We start from the raw sequence: 17032 nt of genomic DNA, 5'->3' as shown, positions 1-17032 counted from the left end.
AGCCACATACCAACACTATGATGGTGACTGGAGATAATGTCAGTCACTAGTCACTAGATGTTGTTCTCTGACATTCTTCTCGAAATATTAAATTTAAGGCTGGAAGTGTTGTTGTTTTAACAAAAGGGAGGACATACAAGTGATCAGAGGAGGAGTTCCAGAGAGAGATCGGAAAACAGCCAGAGCGCTGGAAATGGTGCAGAGGTGCACAGGGATCCTGAAGGGGACAGGGGAATATTTAAAACAGGTGAGATTTTTGCTTTGTTCCACCAAACGTGACCTTTGGGGGATTTGCAGTCATTGTTGCTCAATTTACGACACCCGTTTATAAGCTCCCCTGCAATTTGTCTGCTTGGATAAATACATTTAGGTCCAAAAGAGTCTCAGTTGTACAGTTGTCCTCTCCGTTGCAGTCTTTTGGATCATGAAACTCTTTGTGAACAGCCCAAGATACTTATCCAACCAAACTTAAGTAGTCAGGCGTTTTCACTACTTCATTGAATAGAAAATGTATTTTCTGATTTATGTAAAATGATTCTTTATTAGCTTGAAGTGTCTTCTTCCAGGATGAATTTCCTGAATCTCTGCAACAGAGGTAGCAAGCACAGTTAGCACTGTCAGAACACTGGCTAAAAAAATATTCCAATTTTCCTTCGCTGGGTATTTATGTGTCCCTGGGGGCGATGTGAACACACAGAAGAGGCAGAAAAAGTGTGACAATAATACACGGTGCTATTAACATGATGAGAGTGAAGAGTGGGGGGTCACGAACGTATCCACATAGCGAAAAGTACGTCTGGTGGACCTCCAAGTAAATCTCATCTACCAAAAATCCATAACCCCAACACCGAGTTTTCTTAGCCCAGTCTTCCACACATGTCATCAATTTGTTGTAGTTGCTGCAGAGAAAGAGAGTGAGACTAAAGTCAAGGTGACCCAAAATTACTCAGGCGGTAAAGAATTTCACTTGTAACATTTTTAGGGTGTGTGAAATATGTACAGCATGAATCTGTAGGCTGAGAATCAGATTCCACGTCAGCACATTCGACATTATTCATACATGTAGCTTTAAGAGTTGGGCCTTAGTCTGCTCGGTGAATCCTTGGAAACCACAAGTCACTAGGGAAAAAGTTATTTTCCACGATTGCAGATTGCTGCAGTCGCCTGTAGCTTTCATAAAACACGCCACCTTTTCATAAAAAGGTTCACTGCTGCTCAGTAGTTGGTAAGTATTTGCACACAAGTCTGTGTCTTCCATGCAAACGGCAGGCAATGGCAACAATCTGCTAGTGACCAAAGTAATCACATGGAAGTTTTTGGTGCAGTAGCATTTTTGCAACCATTTTCACCTAGCGACTAGCAGAGGGATACACATTGTGGTTGTCAGAGGGTCACCGATCAGTCTCTCCACCTGGGTGACTGAGGCCTTAACATTTCAGCTTCCTGTTTCCCGTTTAGCTAACAGTATTGCCAGGCAACAGAGCTGTTATGTGTGTTCTACTGACCACAACACACCCAACTGTCTGCAAACAGACCTTCATTTCATGGGATAACTGAGTAAAGACTTATTAATAAATTAAAAGATCAGGTATGCATGAATTATTTATTTGGCATCATCAGGACAGACCAACCCTCTTTCAGAACCCACCATTAATGCATTTTAAATGGGTCATCAGCACATTTTCATTTATCATTAGGGGAAAATCAGCCATAAGATACCAAATAATATAAACATTGTTTATTTCTTGCAAATGCACTATTAAAATATCCTGATGCCAGTGAAATGTACAGGTGCACTGGTTCAAAAAATGGGAACACATGACTGTGCTGAGTAGGATGTAGCATGAACAAACAACAGCAGATGAATAGAAGCCATGCTTTTTGCCTCAGTTCACCTGGCATGATCATAGATCCATGTCACACAGTTGCATTGCACTTATAGGCGCCTTGTTTATAGGCGCACAAAGCCAAAAACATCAACAGCCTGAGTGTCTTCAAGATTTTTATAAATGGAGAAATCACCCGCTGATGTTTAGGCAGCAGCTTACATTTCAAGTTTAAGCATTAATTTGTCACGTCCTCGGGGCAGTGAAGCAACCGTAGCCTCTCTAAACAAACATAAATCTCGCAACCAGATGTCGCTGCAAAATTTTAGTGTGGAAAAATTCCACCGAGGCTCAATTGAACCTGACAGCCAGAAGCCTGCTCAACAAGCAAGGCTCCTTGTGACGATGGACACTCCACCCTTACACACCATTTAAACTCTACGGTACCTCATCTCCCAAATTATGCTGACAGTAAAATATGGATTATTACAGTCATAATTAAAGTCCACTGCCATCCACTCCAGGTAGCACGGCAAAGACTAAAGTCTCCAGAAACAACTGCTGTCTGGAAATATGAGCCCAAGAGCAATGGTCTCACATGTTTTCATTAGAATATGAGTAATTAAAACTTCGACCGGCATCAAATGTAATGAGACTGGAAAGCATCTGATTTTCCCATGACTAAAGGTTATTATACGTCTTTACTGAAAAGGCAGTAAAAAGAAGTGTCTGTATTTCATTGCAGAGTTCAATGAGTGAAAACACAGGAAGGCTGGATCTTTATCCAGCCTTCCTGTGTTTTCACTCATGTTGAGCTCAGCACAGACTCATGCATTAATGCTTGGTTAATCACACACCACTCATTCAAGTCTTGGAAACTCATGGGAGCCTCTTGTCCAGTTAAATATAACTCATTTGTCTCTCTTATATAAACACACAGAAAAAAAACCCGACAACTTTATATTAGCTAAATTTAAAAAATAAACAAATGAAGAAGAAAAGAAGAGCCTAACATTTACCTTTGAACCATAGGCCACGGGCACATGTTCTGATAGTCACTTGTCTCCATGCTTTTGTTGAAATCCAACAGGCAGTTGTCAACATTGATGTCAAACAGGTCCTCGTTGCATGGTGGACGGACAGCTTCTGCTGTGATTCCTGAAGAAAATGACATTGCACAACATAGGCGAGAGTCAGCACTGCTGACTCAATTCAGGATAGCGCATATTAATGTTAGAAACACTACTGTTTGCCTGTTCATTTTTTTTGTAATAATTTGGATTCAAATTGGCTTTCAGTTAAATGTAATGAAGGGTTCTTGTGAATTAGAAGATGTATCAGGCCTGGATATATCTTGTAATTCCCCAATTTGAAAACATAAACGTAAAAATCTTCCATCTTCAGCTTTTCAGGGTCTCTATATTTATATTTATTTATTTAAATTATATTTATAGTTCATGTGATGTCCATAAAGGAAACTTCATTCACACCCCTTTTTTATATGACAAATAATTCTGTCTTCACTGAATCTTGCAAATATATGCATGCAGATGAAATGAATGAAATATTCTAGCTGAAAATCTTTTCTGATGTTGTGTAATTTGTTGAAAATCACACAAAACGAAAGGTACAACTGCCATATGAGTATAATGATAAATAATATTGCATGCAGTGAATGCTGCTGGTTTAATTGTGCCCCCTTTATTCTTTCACTTTGCAAACTGTAGCCAAATATGTGTTGATAGACCATGCAGTAAAACTGAAATATATTATTAGCTCCATTAGCTCCCTTTGCCCTTCAGTGTGACTCCAACATTGCTACAAGCAGCTACATCTAATGCATGTTTGTGGAGCATATTAACATTATTAGAACTCATTGAACTTCCAGATGCTTTTATTTGTCCCTGTGAGACATCTCCACCCCCAACCCAGCCACCCGAGGTTCTCCTTTGCCGGCCCATTTAAAAAAAAAACCTGGAAACGCTCCCATTTTCCTGTTGTGAATAACTGCTGTTTTGTCTGTCTTGATACATTTAGCTATAAAAACTTAAAAAAAAAAGATTCCTCTAACCCAAATATACCTTTTAAGTTCTCATTTTTGGTCTGCAATGATTGTGTGATTGACTACACTTACCTGCGCAGATGAAGAAGATTGCCAGCAGGTAAGCAGTCAGCATGATCTATTAAAAGATTGTTATGAGAATTCATTAATACACCGAACAACCACTGGTTTACATCCTCAGCATGCACAGAGTGCAGGTGTTTTCAAACTTCCTTGATGGAGCCATCTGCACCAGCGTGACACTTCTCACTTTTTTTGCAGCAAAGTCTCCGACCACCTTGGCTCCTTCACGTTATCAGGCACCTTTACACAGACCAACAGTCTTGTTGTCTCTGGCTCGTATCGAGTCCCCTGAGGAAGTCCAAGTTGTGAAAGAAGGGGTATTTGGTTACACGGTTCCTGTGTAGCTTACTTGCAGCTTCTGAAGATCACACAGTGGCTTAAGGGCTGTTGACAGCACTCATAAGACAGGTAGTGTTCCTGACACTGCAGTGGTTTTGACATTTTTTAGGTGGTGGGTCATCTACACTTGTTAGTTGTGGTTTGCTTCTGATAAGTGATCCATTTCCTTTCTCCCACATTTTGTTTTCCTCCCCGCTGTCTGTCAGGGCCTTGGGGTCACGGTCCCATAAATCCCACCATTCAGCAACTGTGCAAACAGACTGGGTTTTCCTTTTCAACGTTTTTTACGAGATTATTTTTTAGGACCAATTTGCTTCATGCAGTTGAAATGACTGCTGACAAAGTAGTGATAAGCTAAAATAACATTAATAATGCAAGATGGTTTTCAAATGGGGATTTTGTAACAATGTGCCTACTGTGCATGTGTGTTTTTGCTAGTAGGGATAGTCAGATCACTCCTCAGCTCCCTACAAACCTAAATTCTCCATTCTGTTTTTATTCTGTTAATTTGTCTTGTTGAGCTTTACAAAATGACACTTTCTCCAGTTTTGTTTTCTCTGCTTCCTCCCCTCACTGGAGTGTTAATTCCTTGAAATGCACATAATGGTTTCCACATTTGACATTTCTTGTATTTTCTAGTTATGATGCACAATAACAAAGACAAAGAAAAGAGACCCTTTCCTATTTTGTCAGTCTGCATTTAAAAGGTAGATATACATTTAACATTTAAGGTTCCAACTTTCACCTCAATCCCAAGCATACACCTTGAAAGAAAAAAGGATGTGTATGAAGACATGATGTCCATCTGCTTCCTGGACATTCCCACAAACTAATGAATTTATCTCGTGGGAGGAAAAAGTGAAAACAGATGTTGCCATGGAATGTTGAAAAGCATTTTCTTCTCTTTGTATTTTCCTCTCTTATGTGCACATGTGATGTTTGTCCCTCTATAAAAGCACATATACTGTCAGTGATGTAAATGCACGAATTGTTATATTGCAGTTGGTTTTACAACCTATGCGGCGATCCATCCAGCCAACACTTGTAAATCATTTTACGAAACCCAAAACCTATAAAGATAAAAAGTTCTACAGTCACGTACCTCTGTTGTTAACCAGCTGTCGTAGATCCCTGGTGAAAGCGGAACCTGTTGAAGATGCTGCCGATTGTTTACCAGCCAGCTATTAGACGCACGACTTCTCACACAAAGCTTCTGTAGTGATCTGGTGCTGTTTCTTATCGGTGGAACTCGGAGCTAATTGGATTGTGCAACAGAAATGAACAGCCTGCTCCCTTTCCCAGACCAAGCCTGCCTGTTCCCATGCTACCCAAAGGCGTGTTCCAGTCAGAGCCCCCCTAGAGAGACTTTAGCAAAACTCTAAGAGTCAAGAAGCCAGCGCACAGGCACCACAGACACATATTTAACGTAAATGTTTATGCTTTGTGTTAAATCATATTCTTATCCAGCTTCCCAGCAGTGGAAGATGGGGTGGGGTAGGAATTAAGGGGTGGGTTTGTGTGTGCAAAGTCAGCACACACAAACTGAAAGAGACTCACAATCAGAGGAAATTTGTTATTTCCAACTCCAACACACCCCAAGCTTTATGCTTGGGATCTGTTAGTTTTAACTCTGCTTAGAGCTGCCTTTAGATCCCCAATCTAGAGCCAAATTTATAGTTTACCTCTGCTATTTCAAAATGGTTCCTACATTATGTTTTTATGAAGACCCTGATGAAGGCCACAATGCTCAACGCTTCAGTAAAACAGTAACGCTGCTTTATATACCACTAAGTGTTCTACACTCTTCAGACTTTCCTCTCCTTGGCATCTTGGAAGCAGGTGAAGTTCATCCCTGCACTGTCTCTGTTTTTTTTTATTTTTCTTCCCATAAAATTACCCCAACTTTTCCAGCATAATGCTACGTAACGTGTTCAGTGCTCAAACCTGTTGAAATATAAGCTGGTTCTCAAAAGGCAGCAAGACAGAACTGGCTGCACACCACGTGATGATTAAATGGAAAAGAAGTATGAGAACCCTGCACTGGCAAGACATACATCTTCACAGATGCAACCAGAAACTTGGCTTTGCTTATATAGAGCATTTACTGGAGGCCTGTCTTAAAATCAAAGTTTCTTGGATGAGAGGTGAAACATCTTTAAGTAACTTAAAGAAGTCCAGACGCTTTTCTTTCCAAGCTCCTTAGACTGTCTTAAACGTAGCTACTTTTCTCCCAAATTCAAGGATGGCTGTTAGCTTTGATCCCTGGATCCTCCAGCCTGTGTGTCAAAGGGTCTTGAGGCTACTGTCGTTTTGGTTGTTTGTATACAAATAAAAGTTAATTGAGTAAGATTGTGAAATTCAATATGCATTCACTGCTTCCATTAGCGAGCAATCAATAAAAACGGTATTAACAGCATGAAGTACCTTGCTTTGGGCTTTGAGTAATGATGAAAAAGGCTTCATAAATTCCAGTCCATTTACAAAGATATTGGTTGTATCATATAACCGACAATATCAAAACGACAGTGGCAGGTAATTTTGTGTTGCTTTTGCACACAGAACTGTCTTCTGTACTGCGTGGTGCTGTAGACTCTAGAAACCCCCATACATCAAAAAATTGTTAAATGCATGATTAGTGGGATTCAATAAATGTGGTACAAAAGTTAAACAGAATTTCATTGCATATATAACAATCATATTTAAAGTGAAATATAACTATTGTGTCAATAATGAGAATAAATTGTAGTAATTTTGTCAATAATACTTTTGGAATGAAGGGGTGGAATGGTGGCCATCATCTGATATTTTGAGAACACCTTTTCACGACCTAATTTTTGGCAGAATTGATTTTGATACTATCTTAGTAGACTGTTGTTATCAGGCTACTAGATGCTATGGAGAATTCAGCTGTATGGCAAATCCTTTACCTGCATCTGGAGGATGATTTTTGCAAGAGAATCCTCTAAATCTGATCAAGGGTAAGGCATAGATGGCGCCAGTGACCATCTTTCTCTTGGAAGGAGGCAGCTAGCAGGCATGGCTAATCTTGCCCCTTGGAGCAACTTACCCCAGTCTCTCCCTTCTTCTCCCAGGACTGCCTGGGGAATGTAACAATGCCCCAAAACAGAGTCCACTAAATCCAAAGGATCAACTGCCAGCATCCCAGTGCTCGACACCATGCGACACCCCCAGAGATCTTGGGTCCTGTCCATGACCTGAAGAACTCAGAGATGTTTTGGCAGCACAAAACGGCCCAACACATTAGGGTTTTAATGTTTTGGCTGATGAAAATTTGCAGCATATAAAAAGATCATTAAAAGTGATGTTAACATGTTTAGCTTTGCTAGAATAATTGAAAAAGGAGGATTGTAGGATTTTATTGTCAGTACTGGAGCAAAAGTGTATGAATGCCTATTACACAGTCACACATGATGTAATGGTGGCTTAACACACTGTCATGTGTGGAGCGTATGTTGCACCTCTTGGAGACAGGGCATGGGAAATTTCTCGCCTATGACATGAGAAAGATATTTCCTCTTCTTTGACTGACCCAAGGATGCTAGTTAGGGCTTCCAGGCCTGCGTTGCAGCTCCAGCGTGACGTCAGTGTCGCTCCTTGTGTAACATGCTTCAACTTAGCTGGTCTGGGTGTATGAAGTAATGTCTGTCAGGGCCTTCTATCCTGGAACAAAGCATTCACTGTCGGACCAGTAGTTGAAAGAAATGCTACTGGCCTGTCAAATAGATCATGTAAGTTGAGAGATAAGATATGAAATATCAAACTGAAATATTTTGGTGTCTAGGTTACAGAAAGTCTAATGTCACTACGTCATCACCGGCTTGTATGTAAAACACATTTGAGCTTCATATTAACACTATTGGTAATAAAATAGTTTGGCTTTTGATTAAAGCCACAAAGTGTGGAATAGCTTTGACTTTGAAGCCCCTCTGAGGTAATGTAACAGAACCTTCGTGGCAAACAATGCAGGGAATTACTCTGAAACCCTGATGAGAACATTTCCAATTTTATGGCCTGAATTACAATATGAAGAGGGACAACCACACCCCGCTTGCATTACAAGGGTCTTGCGATTTCTTTTTCAACCATCGTGCATGCTGCATGGTGGCAAAAGTACTAGGTTTCACTTAACAGCTGGTATATCAAATATTCTTTGTTTGAAATTGCCAGCCACTCTGTCCAAGTACATTTTAGTACTGATATTTTCTAATTCACTTTAAAGTAGAGATGGCACGATACCACTTTTTTATGTCCGATACCGATACCGATATCATAAATTTGGATATCTGCCGATACCGATATGAATCCGATATAGTGTTTTTTAATCAACAAAACAGTTTTTTAAAATATCTTGCTGCATTTTGTATAAATTCATACTCAAGTTTAAAACAACAACTACACTAAAGCTATTCTGTTATACCTATATGCAAAAAAAAAAAAATTTCATAGTTCAGCAATACTGATCAATCTAATAAACTTAAACCTACACCATCCTCCCTATTCTGGTATTTTAAAGAGTACTTAGCGTAAATATTAAGCAACCTAACTAATACACTGTAAAAACTGTGATTGGGGTTAATTAGAATCTAATAGGAGAGTAATAGTAATTATTACTCAGTAAAAACGTGTATGAGTAGTTTTAATCAAATCTAAGCAAAATTCAACAATTTTGAGATGTTCAGTTATTTAAATTTACACAGTTTTGTTTGGGGTAAATTCAGCAATGGTTTGTTGAGTAGATTTAAAAAAAATGTTTGAGTACTAAAAAAATTTAAGAAATCTAATAGATTTAACTGATGAAAGCATTTTCATTTTAATCATTGTACACTTCCGCCCATAATCCTTTGTGCCACGTGCAGGACACACGCGCTTCATGAGTGGACGTCTCCATTTTGTCAGAGGTAAGACTTCTTAATTTGTTCAAATATAAGACACGGTTTAAACAATAACGTATATCGGTTTTGAGTAAAGGTTTTAAACAGTATGATACGTCGAAATTTTATTAATAATCATCACTGTAATGATAGTATCGTATTTTTACACAAATGGCAGTTAGTGGACTGCTAGCACAAGGTCACTTTCCAAGCCTTCACGACTGTGTTACTGAACAGCTTTAACTAACCACATGTTTTACCGTATTAAAAAATATCAACGGTATATTCCGATGAGTTTTAACGTCTTTCATCCACGTTTAAAAGTTCATGAAAAGGTTTTGCGGTCAGTTGTGAGTGATTTTGTCAGCCACAGTCAGTTTTTCGAACTCCAGTTTCCAATAATGGCGGCCGCTACTAAGTTTTAAAATTACTCTTAGTAATCTTTCTGGGTCACAAAATAAACTTTTAACATATTTTCAGGCGCGAAAGTAGCTGTGTAAACATCAAATATCTGCTCGGTTTATCAAGATATCGCATGTTTGCAAAAGTGCTTCGACGTTTTCGGAGCATCTGCTACCCACCAGCTCGATAGCAAGCCGGGAGCTCGAGGGTCACTGAAGCCGCTGAGAACGGCACAACTCCCGGCACATCATTTTCAGATCACCGCGGGGTTTCGCTACTCAGTTTAAACGTAATGTATAAGTCACTTAGACAACCTAAAAATGTTATTGTTTGGTTTTTTTCAGTGTTTTATTTGTTCGTGAGTAAATTGGTTTGGCTGAGATTAAAGTTATTAGATTAGATTAGATAAAATAAAACTTTATTAATCCCCCGGGTGGGTTCCTCCTTGGTTTTTACACAGCTGACTAAACGTCAAAAATGATAATGTTGCTTTCCTTTCAGGTAATGGAAGATCCCTCAACTTAAATTCACCTGATCAGCATGGGATTGAAGTTGCAGGCTATCATAGCCAAGGTATTTTCCACAGACATTTCAGCTTGGAATTTTATTTAAAGAATTTTTTTGTCAAATTTCATTTGCATGGTGCACAGCTCCACTAATTTGTTTGCATGTTTTTGTCAGTGCAAGAGGACGCCAGGACGTCACTGATATAATTAACAACACAATTATGGGTTTCATGTTTTAATTGTATTTTAAATACATGTCTATTCTTAGTAAAAAAAACAAACAAAAAACAAACAAAAAAACACAAGTACAGGTATTGCTGGGTTTTTGTTTTGTCCCAAGAAGGAAAAACCCTTTCTGACGAACATAAACTAAATTAGATAAAAAAAACTAAATGACTAAATTAATGTAATTTACTAAAACGACACATTTAAAGATTGAACCTGTCAAGCATGTTGACAATACCTTTGTGTTGACTGTCAGCACCCAGGCATGTGCATTAACATCAGCTAATTATCGCACATAATGCTCCATGTGATGATAATTTGATATTTAACAGTTTTTTTTAATACTGCCAATTCTCACAGTTTTGTCTTAATAAATGGTCACTTATCTGATGGTAATTTTTGGAATTCTTGCTCATTTTCAGTCACCAAGCAATCCTAGCAATAACATAACCAGAAATCTGGTTATTCAGTGCTTGATGGTGTACCTTGGGGAGTCCATTGATCAACTGATCAAAGAGTACAGTGTAAGTGTTGAAGTAGAAACATTATTCTGTTTTTGTTATTCATATGTGTTTGTCAAGTTTCAAATAATTTGAGGCATTATCATGTTTTATTTGTCATTCAGCTACAGGATGTGTCCAGGAAATATTTCATGTGTGCAACTACAGTCAGAAAACCCATGTGTTTGTTGTTTCAGGATGCTGATGAGGATGGTGTGTCACAAGATCTTTCTGAACAGAGGATGAAAATCTACAAAATCAAGGCTGTTGGATCTGAGGAGGATGACATTGGCATTGTGCTGGAGGGTGTGAGAGTTATGCCTGCTCTGGGCAATTTTCCAAGAGCACGCGCAATGCTGGTTGGATTGACATATGCAGTCGATCTTGCCTATCCCAAAGAGCTAAAATACACCTTGGAAGTATTCCAGAAACTTTTCCTTGAACTGGATTGTGCTAAGCTCTCACCAAAAGTGAACAGCCTCAAGAACAAGTTATTGGCTTAAACGAGGACTCTGAAAGAATGAAAGGGAAGTAAGCTCACTGAAAACCTTTGGTTTGTCTTTGTTAGATGCAGCTATCTTTTCAGTTTTTAAGTTAATTTCATCTTATTCATATCTTACCCAAATGACCTGCAATGTGTCAGGCTGTATTTGTGCTTTTCATTTTAATTTTGTTTTTTATTACCTAAAAGTTTCTTAGGAATATTCTGTTTGAAAGGCAGCAAATTGGAGGAATCACTAGTGAAGCTTTTCTTTGTTTATAGTGTATGTTACTATAAAACATTGGTTTAAAACAACTTTAAAATTTAACAGAAGTGCAGTCCTGTAGCTGTAGAAATGTTACTTCCTCTTACATGTGTCTTAGATTTTCTCAGGTTAAACATCCAAATTGGGATAAAAGGTTGATTTACATTATTGATATTCCATGTACATGAGTGAAAAACCTTTGTTCTACAGTTATATTGAGTGATTCAATTTAACAAAAGATTGACAAACTAAAGTTTTTGTTTGTCAATCATAAATAAGTAACAGAGATAAAGGGAACGGTAAAAGATATTCAAATTTCAGGTTCATGTTGATATTACAGTCTAAAGATTAATTTCTTTTTTACAAAACTGGTTTACATTCATGCAGTTTATGTTGCTGTTGCTCTGTACACAAAGCTGTGTGATAAACTGTTTATGACACTAAAACAAATTTACAGCAGAGGAATGTATTTAGGAGATCAGGAGATTGTTGATGAGAATTCAGTGTATACGAGCAGAAAAATGTTATATTATAAATTACTGTGTTTTATTTTCCACAATAAAACAAATTACTGTTTTGATGTTTTCTTTGTGAAATTGATTCATTTTACTCAGAAAATAAGTAAAATTCATTTCATTTTCTCTTATTATTCAGTCATTATTTTTAAGGTTTATTTGGAAAATTATTGAATCCAATTTGAGTTTTACTGAAAAAACAAGAAGATTTCATTTCTTTGTAATGGATATTTTAGGAAGTTTTTACTAAACCTTTGCCAGATAGTTAGTAAATTCAAAGTAATTTTTCTCAGAGACTTATTTCATATCAATTATTTTTTTTGGTAAAGTTGGGCAATTTCAACCTTCAGTTTGAGATTTTGACCCTAAATCCAACACATATTTACAGTTTAATTCTATTAATATCTACTTTTGTTTTCTATTTGAATTTAATTAACATTTTCTCTACATTTTACATAAATCTTTTGAAATTAAAATCTACTTAATTATTTCAAGTGTCACTTTGTTGCCATAACTTTTTTAAGTAACCTCTAGTCACAGTTTTTACAGTGTAGGGTTCCAACTCCCAGCAACAACAAAAATAAATAAATAAAAAATAGGGAACCACCCCTCACACTCCACCTCATGATGCTTAATCAACGTAATCAACCTTAATTTGATGCAGTGTGAAAAACAATGCACAGAAATCAATTATTTTTCAAGAATAATTAAATAGATTCAACATATTTCTTCAACAAAATTGCAGACTGCACAGATGGTACCTTCCCAAAGGAAAAAGTACTATAGCTTACTAGGGTATATATATTAGACTTAATAGTCACTATATACAGTAATTGACTTCTATTCATTTTACATCAGATTAAAACTTTGGGTGTAAGATTCGGATAATTATTTATTAAAAGCTAGACATTTTAAATGAGAATAAGAAAGAAAAGTATGTCTTTGTGCCCCCTTTTCCCTGTTCATGCCCTATTGGCCCCCCTGGCTAAACTTTGCTAGATGCGCCCCTGCACAGTTACCAGCGTCAGCTACGTAGAAAAAGATCCTGGAGTAGAAAGTAATAATAAATAAATTCTAACAACAGCTGATCAAGCTTAAACGTGCTGCTGTTGTCTATCCGCTGGTTTCCTCTTTCTGGTGCAAAGTGGGCCAAAAACAAACAAGAGAGATGGAATCGCGACAGAAAAGCCGATCAGCTGATCATTAATCAGTTTCATGATTGAAGTAGCAGCAAGAAGAGGCAGTCGCTTGTTAAGCTTAACGCAGGAATGCTTTACAAACATTCAGAGATGGACTTACACACTTGCTTTACTTCTCTCGGGGATAACTTTGTCGGAGATGAAATGCGGGTTGCTAGCGAAGCTCCAAATGCTATCCAGACCACTGACAGGTCCCGCATGCCACAGCCGCTCTATCACGTGATGCATACTGCTCCGACGTGCTAAAGTTCTGAGGTGAGTTACGGCGTGTTGCAAGTTTTGTGAGGTGCTTTCGTGATATTTAATGGATCAGATTACATTTTTTATTTTTCTCCGATATCCGATCCAGTAATTTAGGTCAGTATCGGACCGATACCGATATGTAATATCGGATCGGTCCATCTCTACTTTAAAGCACATCTGAGCAAATATCTTAGAGCTGCACATCCATGATGTGAATCTACACGTTCTACGACATCCCAAAGTTTCTCTGTTGGACTCATTACAGTGAAGATGACTTGAGTTCAGTGAACTCATTGTCATGTTCAAGCAACCAGTTTGAGCTCTGGTGCATTATCCCGGAAGCAGCCATCAGAAGATGGTAGTGTCTGGGATTTAACTGATGCTAGTACTTCATTACACATCACTCTGAACTCTTGATAAAAGGCAAAGTCGATCCATGTTTTGATCTGTTTACATGAATTCTGCCCTGCCATCCAAATGTTGCAGAAGAAACTGAGACTACTCAGACCAGGCAACATTTTTTCCAATCTCATGTTGTCCAATTTTAGTTAGGCAGTGTGAATTGTAACCTCAGTTTCCTGTTCTTAGCTGACCAAAGTGCCGCCCGGTGTGGTTTCCTGCTGTTTTTCTGCGAGATAGGAAGGCAGCTGGGTGAAATTACTTTTCTGGCATCAACAAGTCATTTCACCCAGAGAAATACCTCTCACTGGTATTTTCTCTTTTTCAGAGAGTTTCTGAAATACTCTGACCGTCCCGTCTGGCCACATTTAAAGTCACTTAAATCACCTTTCTTTGCCATTGCTCAATTTTAACTTCAGCAGGTGGTCTTAAACACATCTACATGCCTAAATACTAGGGGTGCAACGATACTCGTATTGATATTGAACCGTTCGATACAGTGCTTTCGGTACATATATGTATCGAACAATACAAAATTTTTAATTTATTTTATCAACTTTTCTTCTGGCAATGCTGTCTGTGTTGAGTGCTCAGTGGATCTGCGTTCAACTACTCCGCCTAGGCTGCACTGTCGAGCGCAGATCCACTGAGCGCAGCGCAAGCTAGCAAGACAGAAGCTAAGCTCCTTGCAACATGGCAAATTGAACCTCCCCCACCCTCATTCAGATCTGGCCTTTGGAACTATTTTGGTCTTCATGTGAAGTATGACCCTGAAGGTAAGCACGTCATGGACAAAAGTAAAACAGTATGTCGGATGTGCCACGCAATGCTCAGTTACATGGGTGGGAACTACTGCGTTAGCGCAGTTAGCTCGGTAACGTGTTGGCCGTCCAGCCCCAGGCACGGGGCGATCCGCGGTAGCTCGTTAACAGAGATTTGCCCTGTTGTGGCGTTAACGTCATTTCAAATTTAACGCTGACAGCACTAGTGGGAACGCAACGAATATGACTGCACATTTACGCCGACATCATCCTAATGCAAAGACAAGTGGAAGCAGACAAAAACAACAAGCACGCATGCTACAAACTTTACCCGAGTCATTTAGACAGCCGTTAGCACATGATTCTCCTCATGGGGACCTGATATGTTTAATATGCTGCTGAGAGTATACCCCAGAAGAGGTGTATAGTATAGCTTTTATTTTGGAAAGAGCCATTTCTCTGTAATAAACTCTCTTTTCCAAAGATGAGTGATTTCTCGATCAGATAGATTAATTTTTTTATTACTTTGTTGTTTCAGCAACATTAACCTTTTGAGTTAAAATATTATATATTTATAATTTTAATAAATGATAAATTAAAAAAGCATGAACATTTTTTTGTATCGAAAAAATATCGAACCGTATCGTTGCACCCCTACTAAATACATTCAGCTGTTTCCATCTGACTGGCTCATTTGATATTTGTATATAACAACACTTACTATGCGGCTGTGGCTTAGGAGCAGGTCATCTACTGAGTGACCTAACTGGAGGGTCAGCAGTTTGATCCGTGTGTGTTGGCTTGCCTGTAGGGAAGATATTCCCGGCAGTGAAGCCATCAGATGTACATGTGACAGGCAAAAAACAACACAGAATAAATCGTCAATGAATATGTGTGTCAGTAAGTGTAAATGGGGACTCTACAGTGTGCCTTGTAGGATTCAATTACTATTAGAAATCTTTGAATTTATCTGATAAAATAAGAGTCACATTTATTTAAAAGTAAATGTTAAGTGATAACAGTATAGCAAACTGCTAAACTGGTCTTTAATGTACACAATTTTTCCTACACCATTACCATTTGGGTGATGACATCCTTTTCATTGTCTGTGTCTGTAAATCATCACATTTCCTCCCATACAGCTTTCAAAGCAACTTAACACAAATACCAGTTTGTCACAGAACCTTAAAAAAAATATAAGAGTGTTGGTTATGTACATAACAAATGTGTGGAAAAAGTGTTTTGTCAACTTCTGTCTCCCGAACCTCCCACCTCTCTCATCATCATTCTTCTGCTGGGTTTATCTGTGAAAACATTTTCCACTCCGTTTCATGAGAGACGCTATCCAAACAGCACGTGCGCCGTCTTTAAAAGACGCACAACGTTAACTAAACCGTGTCTACCTGCTGTGTACTCTGTTTGCTCGGTAAACTGTTCCTGAAATGGAAATGTTTTCTTAAGACCACTCCTCAATACGATGATATTCTGTGTGTACGTGCTGCTTAGCAACTCTGAATGAATGGGCGACGGCTGAACAATGTCGGGATGTCTAATTTTTTAAGCGGAACAACCTGATATTACGGCGCTGAGAGATATTTTAACTGGGCTCCTGAAAGATCCATCTCCCAAAGAGTCATTTAGCTGAGACAAATGGAATATTACAGAAGGTGGTCACATTTTCCAGAGTCGGTTATTTCCCTCAGTCATGGATAAATTCAAAGGACAGAACTGAAAAGGAGGCTGATATTTAGGAGGATACTGATAGAAAACTATACACACGAGGCTGATGACAATGCAGAATTTAGAATTAGTTTCAGAAAAAGAAAGCATAAAAATCCAACAAAATGTACTGTATTAATATTCTGCACATGAATCTCTAGAAGGAACACACACACACACACACACACACACCTACATCATCGCAAGTGAAGGTTTATGAAATAAATGGCTATCTGCAATGTTCTCTGTGGGTTTGGAGAAGCAGGCTCTGCAGCAGATCCGTGGAGCAGATTATTATTTGATTACTCCAGAGAGCACCAAATAGGCCCGAAGCAAAACCCAGGACTCTGTTCAACCTTAATTTTATCAAACAGTGGCTGCGCATGAAGCTCTGGGACTGATTATGAATCCGGTGTCCAGCGGTCACATTAATCAGTGTGTAATTAAAGGCATGGCGTCCCAGTCATGTCTGTGAATACCTGCCACTGACCGGTGTGGTGCTACAATTACACTCATAGTTTTACTTTTAATAGCAGAGGACTTGTCCTGTTTAAACTGCAAATGCTCAAGTTTACATTAATTATTGCATTTTTAGATTCAATCAGCAGCTTAAATCACTCTTCTTTGTGAAAAGG

At 38.5% G+C, this 17032-nt stretch overlaps 1 protein-coding gene and 1 long non-coding RNA gene across 4 annotated transcripts; one reads left to right on the top strand and one right to left on the bottom strand.

The window, feature by feature from the left end:
• Positions 1–517: 517 nt before the first annotated feature.
• On the bottom strand, positions 518–5621 carry LOC146691263 (receptor activity-modifying protein 1). 2 transcript variants are annotated; one of them, XM_085434586.1, is made up of 5 exons: positions 5393–5621; positions 4139–4239; positions 3961–4006; positions 2846–2984; positions 518–899 (listed from the first exon to the last, which is right to left on the bottom strand). In XM_085434586.1, exons 3-5 carry the CDS (start codon positions 4001–4003, stop codon positions 665–667), a joined length of 417 nt encoding a protein of 138 aa, XP_085290712.1. In that variant the 5' UTR covers positions 4004–4006; positions 4139–4239; positions 5393–5621; the 3' UTR covers positions 518–664. The 2 variants fall into 2 exon arrangements, with proteins under 2 accessions (XP_085290712.1, XP_085290711.1); XM_085434585.1 differs by lacking the exon at positions 4139–4239.
• A 3240-nt stretch (positions 5622–8861) lies between these two features.
• On the top strand, positions 8862–11350 carry LOC146691262 (uncharacterized). 2 transcript variants are annotated; one of them, XR_014915562.1, is made up of 4 exons: positions 8862–9209; positions 10086–10157; positions 10738–10839; positions 11013–11350. It is a non-coding gene; the product is annotated as an uncharacterized LOC146691262 (long non-coding RNA). The 2 variants fall into 2 exon arrangements; XR_014915561.1 differs by having other exon boundaries at positions 8862–10157.
• The last annotated feature ends 5682 nt before the right edge of the window (positions 11351–17032 follow it).

This window comes from Copadichromis virginalis, linkage group LG16, assembly GCF_057382275.1.
Source record: "Copadichromis virginalis isolate Kocher_CV1m ecotype Utaka linkage group LG16, C_Virginalis_male_GT1.1, whole genome shotgun sequence".
In the NCBI taxonomy this organism is placed as follows: Eukaryota; Metazoa; Chordata; class Actinopteri; order Cichliformes; family Cichlidae; genus Copadichromis; species Copadichromis virginalis.
The sequence above is the reverse complement of the archived record's forward strand: the minus strand, read 5'-3'. Positions and strand labels throughout refer to the sequence as shown.